Source organism: Pygocentrus nattereri, chromosome 14 (genome assembly GCF_015220715.1).
Source record: "Pygocentrus nattereri isolate fPygNat1 chromosome 14, fPygNat1.pri, whole genome shotgun sequence".
In the NCBI taxonomy this organism is placed as follows: domain Eukaryota; kingdom Metazoa; phylum Chordata; class Actinopteri; order Characiformes; family Serrasalmidae; genus Pygocentrus; species Pygocentrus nattereri.
The window spans coordinates 18,173,156-18,182,500 of NC_051224.1; the positions used below are offsets into that span (position 1 = coordinate 18,173,156).

Genomic DNA, 9,345 nt, shown 5'->3' on the forward strand with positions numbered 1-9,345 from the left:
TATAGATTATCCATCTTATTTCTAGACATTGTTTACTTGTTTTAGGTCATTTTATTAAGTAAAATCTCACTATACTGGCAGATCATTTTTCTGCTTTCAGTATTGTGAGATTGTACGTAATAAAATCACTTAAAACTAGTAAAAAAAGAAACAAGTTAAATATTCTTAAATTAAGCTTGCAACAATCTCAACAGGAAAAATATTAGACATATTTACTATATTTAAGGTAATTTTACTTGACAAGATGCCATGTTTTGCAATGTTAGCCTCATAGCTTCAGTGGGGGCAGTCGTGGGCTGGAGGTTAGAGAACTGGCCCTGTGACCAGAAGGTTGCCGGTTCAATCCCCAGTGCCGACAGTCCATGACTGAGGTGTCCTTGAGCAAGACACCTAACCCCCAATTGCTCCCCGGGCGCCGTGGATAGGGCTGCCTACTGCTCCAGGCAAGTGTGTGCCCCCTAGTGTGTGTGTATTTGGTGTTTCACTTCACGGAGGTGGAAGTTCCCTGTTTGTGGGATTAAAAAAGTATCACATAAACAACTAAAAAAGCTACCTTTAGACACCAAACACATCTTGGCTGATCATTTGGGGTAAGAGGGAATCATGTGTTCATAGGAGTTCTGGCTTAACTATTGTTTTAACTGTTCTACATCACAGATGGGTTCTCATCTATTCCCAACATCTTCAACGGTTAAGGGTCAAAGCCTGAATGACTGTTTCGGGACTGTAGTTTGAGTGTCCAGAGGTTCTGAATTGCTGGCCAAGAATCAGAATTACACAACATTCTCTTTACCATTAATCTGGTTGACAATAGTGTCAGAAACAGCACAGAGAAGATTATTTGAGACGACTAAACAACTGGATGCAGTTTGATGCAAGTGATGATTTGGGCATATAGTTTGTGCAGTGCTAATAGGAGACTTTTAAAGGCTAAAGCAGAGCTAATAGCAGGTTTTAAAGTGATCTGGCTGTGTGTTTGTACTGTATTTCTGGGTTGTGTGATGTTAGAGCTGGTTTCTCTCACTCTGGTTAGTGATGGCAGGTCCTGCTAAGTGTTCTGGTGTGGATCATGTTGCTATTGTTAAACCTTTGTTTATAATCTGAAGGTTAAAAGCAGAGATGTAGTATAACAGTAGCGAAAGGGGTTTGGGTGATTTTGGAGCTGGATTGCTGGCTGATAACTCATCACAGGTGGATCACATCACTCTGGATGGTGAGGCAGAGTCTGATGAGCGACCTGAGGCATGGATCATGTCACTGTTTTAACCCTTTTTTGGAACATGAAGGCCAAAAATCAGAGCAATAATCTCAGGATTAATAATCTCTTACTCATTGATGCTGACATCACAGCTCAATGACATCATGCTAGCTAGTTAGTGTCAGGCCTGCTAAATGGTCTGATATGTGGATCATGTCTGTAGCGTAAACCGTTCTGAAGTTATGAAGGCTAGAATTTACCTAGCGCTTCGCCGTGGTTAGCTACATTAGCCTTGTAGCTCCAAGGCAAAAATTAAAGAAGCAAAGTTCAGAGGCTAAACGTGTCTTGACCGATTGACTACATGTGGGATGTAAATAAAGTGTAAATTAGATTTTTGGCCAGAACTGTTCCTTTAATGCAGGTAGAAGCTGTGTTGAATGGATCTCACTGGGTTTCTTGAGCAAATCTGAACAGCATTTTCCAAAAACGTTCATAGAACATCGATCTCCGTTATACAGTAGATGTCACGTCCCACCTTGAACTACCTCTTTACTGTATAACGAATGATGGTCTAGCTGAGAAACAGCTCAGGTGAAGCAGCAGCACCTGGTGTGGCTTGAACATTTGACCAAAATAAAAAAAGCAAGAACATCTAGCTAAAGAGCTCCTTTGGTTTCTGTTGAACAGCTTTGAATATTCCATTCGTTCTGCATCTCCGACACGCACACAGTCACTCCAAGTTCTCTGAAAGGGGCTTCTCTGCATCCACGAGGCGAAAAAAGGACTCACTTGAGTCTATTAGCAGTTCACATAAGGCCTTCAAAAGCCCAGGGGAGGCTGAGAGAGAGAGAGAGAGAGAGAGACAGAGACAGAGACACACATTCTCTCTCTCTCTGTCTCTCTCTCTCTCTCTCTCTCTCTCTCTCAGATATGCAGTGTCTGAGAGCGAGGAATTTTCTGGGATTTGGAGTTCCAGCTGGATTCTGGGGGTTGAAAGTCCTGACCCCGTCCTCTTTTGGACTTTGTCCATTCAGCCATTTCCTTCCCCTTTTCACCCTCTCGATTTTCTCTTTCATTTTTGTTTTTTTTCCATTCTTTTCGGGATGGAGGGACTAAACAGGATTCTCTTTGTCTTGCCTGGTTCGCAGAGTCTCTTACAGTCACACAGCCAATCAGTCAGGATTACTGTCTCTTTGTGTGTGTGTGTGTGCGTGTGTGTCTCTCTCTTCACACCGGGTGAGAGGGCAGTTCTAGCAGGGAGGGGCGGAGCTTGGGGGTGGTTTCCATAGTGATGCAGTCATCCTTCCCCAGCTGGCGTCGGGTGGCACTGAAGTAAGCATTCATCAACTGCATGATCTCAGTCAGCTGAGAGAGAGAGAGAGAGAGAGAGAGAGAGAGAGAGAAAAAGAAGATGAAGAAGGAGATGAGAGAGAGGCCGGAGAATGAGGGGAAAAAATGAAGTAAAAGAGAGAGAAGCAGAGAAAAAAAGTTAAAGAGGGAAATGGAATTAAAAGAGAAAGAGAAAAGAAGGCAAAAGAAGGAAAGTGAAATGGAAAGAAAAAATGAAGTAAAAAGGAGGAAAAGGAGAAAAAGAACAGAAAAAATAGTAAAAGGGAAGTAAAGGAGAGATGGATGGACAAAAGGAAGTAAAAAGAAAAAAGAATTTAAAGAGAATAAAAAGAAAAAAGGAGAAATGGAGAGAAAACAATTGTAAGTAAAGAGAAGGGAGAGAAAGCAAGAACGAGTATAAAAAGAAATAGAAAAGAAAGGAAAAGAGAAACAGAAGATAGTAAAAGGGAAAGACGGAAGAGAAAGGGAAGTAAGAGAGAGAAAGATGGAAAAAAATGATGAAAAAGAGAAACATGAAAAGTAAAATGGAAAGAGAAAGCGTGAGAAAGGAAGTAAGAGTGAAAGAAAAGAAAGCGATAAATGAAAGTAGAAGAGAAGAGGAGAGAAGAGAGAGAAGGGAGGAAGTGAGAGTTAGCAAAAAATTTGGCAACTTCTGAGAAGAAATGAAGTACTGAACCTTCAGTCCACTCCAGCAACCGCCCCCCACCCCACCCCACCCCACCCAACTCACACAAAGAACAACTGAATACAGCACTTTTACACTTCAGCCACTACAGATTCTCTATATGGTGGGATTACAGACTGTACACCTTATTCCTGAGCCCCATGATGCTTTGAGTGGATGATGGACAAAACGTCCTGCAGTGTAAAAAGTGTAAACAGTCTAAATTTGCTAAATATATATACAAATATAAACATTCTAACTGGATAGAAAATGAGAATAAATAAGAATGTATATAATGTTTGTTGGGACGCTTAAATGCTTTTGTGCCCATATTCGCTATTGGCCTGTCAAGAAACCTGGACTGGGTCACACCAGGTCTGCGCAAGTTTATAGTTAAGTTTGAGTGTAAAGTTTTTACTGAGTCCTTAGTTACACTAGTTAGTTTCAAACTATTTGTTTGCAAAATCTGGTCATGTCTTAACTAGTAACAGCTACCAAATGAGTATATCGCTTTAACATGGCATGTTCACAACCAATCAGCAAACCCGCTGCCATGGAAACGCGACGCCAGCTGCTCTGACTTTTGCCAATGGAAAAATGTGTAAGTTAAACTGAATAAAGCTAATTCTATAAACTCTACAGCCGCTGTCTGTTTATTCCTTAATATTCCCCTGAGTAAACCACATATGCAGCTTTTTAAACGATGGCTTCTTGTTAACTGACAAAACAGCAGATCAGTTTAGCCATTTGGGCTGCTGAGTCTCACTGAGCTGGAGCTGTGGGTGTTTAGCTTCATGCCTGGTTGAGCTGTGAGTAAAAATCACAGCATATAACATTTAGAATTTTTTGCTTAGTTAACCAAGTCGTGTTTTTAGTGTTTTCTATGTAGTTTCTGCTGGTTTCCCCAACATGTACACCTGCTCAGGGGGGATGTAAGTATTTAGTAACTACTAATTTGTTGTGCAAACTGTTCTGATTTAGTAATACTTAAACCTGAACCTAGTAAATTGCAACTAGCCTACGTTTAAACTTGCGCACAGCTGGTGCAACCGATAGTGCTTTAGTCAGAGAACTCAATTTATAGCCTACACTAATTCTCTATGCCAATAATATCCGGGGCCAGATTCATGAAAGTGTCATAAAAAAGAAAAACTTTGTAAATGTGTTTTTTCTGAACTTCTTTTCTTAAGAGAAAATGTTACAAGAAGTTGTTATTCTTCAAATAACTTCTTAGGAATTATCTTATTTTCTTTTCTTAAGAGTAATTCTACGAAGAAGTGATATTCTTGTAAATATTATGTTCTTAAATGTTTTCTTAACCTCACGACAGACTCACACTCTCAGGCTGTAAGAGTCACAAAGGTCAGCATCTAAACTTATCACAAACGCTGCCTCTGCTCCTCCTGCCCATCCTCGTCCATCATCCCCAATTATGTTTTCTAATGAAGGCTTTTTCCTGTTGGCTGTTTCTTCCACCATAACCTCTAGTTCTTGTTAGCTACATTTTTATAAAACTGCTTGTTTTGATGTTTTTCTTCCATTTTGTTCCTGAGTGAAACTAAATAATGGAAAAAACAGTTAATACAAATTCAAACTGTATCTCGCCTCAGTTATGGTACGTGGTAAAATGCAAGGCAGCCTACATAAGAAAACAACAGAGATCTTCTTAAGAAAATCAATTAAATAATTAAGATTATCTTAAGAGAATTTTTGAGAACTTCAGTTCTTTTGTTTTCAAAAACTGCATTTAAGAACATTCTTGTGAACTTCTTAGTGTTTGTCTTAAGAACCTTCGCAGTTTGATGCTTTCATGAATCCGGCCCCTGATTCTCAGTGTAAGGGCAGCACCCTTTACCTTGGAGGTCTCAAACAGCAGGTCGCGGTCGCCGGCAGTGATTCTGAAGGTGTTGCTGTCAGAGACGCCGTAAGAGCAGATCTGAGCGATGGGGAGACACTCCAGAGCCTCAGCCTCGCCTTGCCTGTACAGAGACACACAGGACGCCGCTACACCCAGCCACAAACGCTGAGAGAAACTACCTGTGGAGCTCTGAGAGAGAGAGAGAGAGAGGGGGGGGGGGGATGCTGAATTTAAGATATCAGGAAAAAAGAACATTGTGGAGAAGTTCTGGCACATTGTATATTTTATGTTGGAACACTTCAATTCGATAGACCACTTCAGATGCTTAGTCTGTCTCAGACTTCCATTCAACTAAATATCTATTAATGCAACCTAACTTTAAGTTGTGTGTGAAAGATTCTATTAAACCTAACCACAAACTTCATTTCAACCCTAACCTCTGGCTCGGGCCCAGGATTTTACAGATGCATGTTCAGGGGCCTGAGCCTCTAGGTGGCTCCCTCAATTATGAGCAAATCTAAAGCTGTTTTGACCTGTGTTGGGAACTTTACTAGCAGCACGGCAGAAAAAAATATATATCTATATATACTATATAATATATATCTATATACACACACACACACACACACACACACACACATACATACATACACACCTATATATATATATATATATATATATACATATATAAAATGTGTGTGTGTGTGTGTGTGTGTGTGTGTGTGTGTGTGTGTGTGTGTGGGGGTAAAATTTACAGCAACTTTACATTCTCAACTTTGAATAGAAGTTAGTGTATGGACATTTTGGACCATTTCTATTGGTCTGTGCATTATACTTTTAACACAATGCAAAAAGTAACAAGTAACTAGACATAAGATATATATATATATATATATACACACATACATACACATATACTTAGCTATACATATATACTTAACTCATGTTTAATTTGCCTTTTCACACAAGTCCTAAAAGTAGACAAAGAGAACCCAGTTAAACAAATGACACAAAAACATTATACTTGGTCATTTGATTATTGAGGAAAATGATCCAATTTTACATATTTGTGAGTGGCAAAAGTATGTGAACCTGTAGGATTAGCAGTTAATTTGATGGTGAAATTAGAGTCACCTGTTTTCAATCAATTTGATGACAATCAGGTGTGAGTGGGAACCCTGTTTTATTTGAAAAACAGGGATCTATCAAAGTCTGCTCTTCACAACACATGCTTATGGAAGTGTATCATGGCCTGAACAAAGGAGATTTCTGAGGACCTCAGAAAAAAGTTGTTGATGCTCATCAGGCTGGAAAAGGTTACAAAAACATCTCTAAAGAGTTTGGACTCCACCAATCCAAAGTCAGACAGATTGTGTACAAATGGAGGAAATTCAAGACCATTGTTTCCCTCCTCAGGAGTGGTCGACCAACAAAGATCACTCCAAGAGCAAGGCGTGTAATAGTCGGCGAGGTCACAAAGGACCCCATGGTAACTTCTAAGCAACTGAAGGCCTCTCTCACATTGGCTAATGTTAATGTTCATGAGTCCTTCATCAGGAGAACACTGAACAACAGTGGTGTGAATGGCAGGGTTGCAAGGAGAAAGCCACTGTTCTACACTGTTCTAACATTGCTGCTCATCTACAGTTTGCTAAAGATCACATGGACAAGCCAGAAAGCTATTGGAAGAATGTTTTGTGGACGGATGAAACCAAAATAGAACTTTTTGGTTTAAATGAAAAGTGTTACGTTTGGAGAAAGGAAAACACTGCATTCCTGCATCAGAACTTTATCCCATCTGTGAAACATGGTGGTGGTAGTATCATGGTTTGGGCCCGTTTTGCTGAATCTGGGCCGGCTTGCCATCATTGATGGAACAATAAATTCTGAATTATATCAGATAATTCTAAAGGAAAATGTCAGGACATCTGTCCATGAACTTAATCTCAAGAGAAGGTGGGTCATGCAGCAACACAACAACCCTAAGCACACAAGTCGTTCTACCAAAGAATGGTTAAAGAAAAATAAAGTTAGTGTTTTGGAATGGCCTTAATCCCATCAAAATGTTGTGGAAGGACCTGAAGCGAGCAGTTAATGTGAGGAAACCCACCAACATCCCAGAGTTGAAGTTGTTCTGTAGGGAGGAATGGGCTAAAATTCCTCCAAGCCGGTGTGCAGGACTGATCAACAGTTACCAGAAATGTTTAGATGCAGTTATTGCTACACAGATACTGAAAGCAAAGGTTCACATACTTTTGCCACTCACACATATGTAATATTGGATTATTTTCCTCAATAAACAAATGACCAAGTATAATATTTTTGTGTCATTTGTTTAACTGGGCTCTCTATCTACTTTTAGGACTTGTGTGAAAATCTGATGATGTTTTAGGTCATATTTATGCAGAAATATAAAGATTCTAAAGGGTTCACAAACTTCCAAGCACCACTGTACTTTTGTCCATTTTCATATATAACAATATGTCATGTATCACAGGCAAGTGTATTAGAAATATTAGAGATTACTCAACAACTCAACATGGTTTGGGGCAACATGGTGTGTAATGATTTAAGCATGAACTTTGCTGACTGGTGTGGTATAAACATCCATTACCTGTTAACTACATTTGCCTCGTAGCTTCAGCACAAGCAGACTTCAGACACTGAGTTCACGTAACCTAATCTATATTAGGATAAGAGGGAATGCTGCGCACATTTTTCACCAAACTATCACTTTAAGGAAATACATAGAGCAAAATCGACTGGACAAAGATGACTCACTATGTAGAAGTCCACCTCGTAGAGCGTGCAGCCGAACCCTGACCACTGCCGTGCGATGGTGAGATAAGCGGCCATGCTGTCTCTGCGGCTGTACCCACTCAGGGCCTTCCAGCGCTCCAGGATGGCAGCGGTGGCCAGGGCGGCCTCCTCTCTAAGCCGCGCCCGCAGACGCTGGTCCTGCTCCTCGCGCCTCTTATGGCCCCACAACGCTCCCGCCAGCAGCCCCGCAGGGAAGGGTGGAGGGCAGCCTGGGGGATCTGCGGGGGTCAGCAGGGCCCGAGCCTCCAGAACACGCGCTGGAAAAACCTGCTCCAGCGCAGGAAAGGGAGCCAGAGCGCTGTAATCGCCCTGCACGGCCTGTAGCCTCAGAGCAGCCAGAGACAACAGGTCATCCTCACATGCAGGTAACTGACCACGGATCACCATCTCATGACACTGAAAGAAAGAGAGAGAGAATGAAATATTATTCCAGAGTGATCCCAGATTATCAGTAACACACCAACAACATATCAGTGAAGTAGCAGTAGTGAAACATCTGAATAAGTTGAAGTAAATATCTTGTACATGTTCTGTTGATACACTACTTACATTAAGTAGATGTTACTGTTAATATGTTACTTCCATTACACAAAACATAACCTTACAAATCTTACCCAAAACCTAATCCTAACATTGGCCCTAATCTTCACCTAAACTGAACACCAACTCAAAACCTAATCCTGACCCTCACCCTGAACCTAATCCTAACCCTAACCTTAACCTCAATCCAAAACTCAGTTCTCATCCTAATCCTGGCCCTAATCCTAAAACCAACCATAACCTCAATCCAAAGCCTAATCCTAACCCTCATACGTCTTTGACATGTTACTGAGAGTGTTTATTTCCTCTAAAAAAACCACTCAAAATAAAGTGTGACCCGAAATAAATTGTTTATGCATTAATTACAGATACATATTTTTTTATAAAGCTGAATAAAGCTCTAGGTAGGTCCAGGCAGGACTGAGTGTGTTATATTAACCCAGCCCTGCAGCTCTTTTCACAACTGCACTGTAGAAAGCTATGTCTGTAATGTGGAAATGATTATCACTCGCTAACCGACTCTTATTTATATCTTAGCTCCTTTAAAAAACCCTGCCATGAAAATAAAAGTACAATTTCTCAATTTTAATGATTTTCTCTTTGGAATGTCAAAGCCCTGCTCTCCGTCTTTTTGTTTTCCTTTTTCTCCCTGCTTTGTGATCCCAATCCTATTTTTCCATCATTAACTCTTCTCTCCATCCTCCCATCTCCCCCCTCCTTCTCTCTAAGGCCACTAGTTTTTTAAAACAATGTTAACTCATTTTCCTAGTTTGACCCTTCAAACCCAGACTGAAGTCCAGCTGCTGCACACTGTATGTTGCTACATTCGAATGTGTGATTGTAGCCCTCTTGTTCAAATACATCGTCTGAATGGCTTTTTGTCTTTTAAAGTGACACTTTCAGCACCTTCAGTTG

The 9,345-nt window shown here is 40.6% G+C and overlaps 1 protein-coding gene across 3 annotated transcripts in view; it reads right to left on the reverse strand.

Annotated features, from left to right (window-relative positions):
• Positions 1-463: 463 nt before the first annotated feature.
• The window catches only part of plekhh3 (pleckstrin homology, MyTH4 and FERM domain containing H3), a 63,015-nt gene continuing 54,133 nt past the window's right edge, over positions 464-9,345 (reverse strand). For all 3 annotated transcript variants that reach the window (XM_017697513.2, XM_017697512.2, XM_017697514.2), the window contains exons 11-13: positions 7,852-8,286; positions 5,068-5,259; positions 464-2,563 (exon numbers count right to left, since the gene is read on the reverse strand). In XM_017697513.2, the coding sequence (XP_017553002.1) occupies positions 2,426-2,563; positions 5,068-5,259; positions 7,852-8,286 (765 nt within the window). In that variant the 3' untranslated portion in view covers positions 464-2,425. The remainder of the gene's footprint in view (positions 2,564-5,067; positions 5,260-7,851; positions 8,287-9,345) is intronic.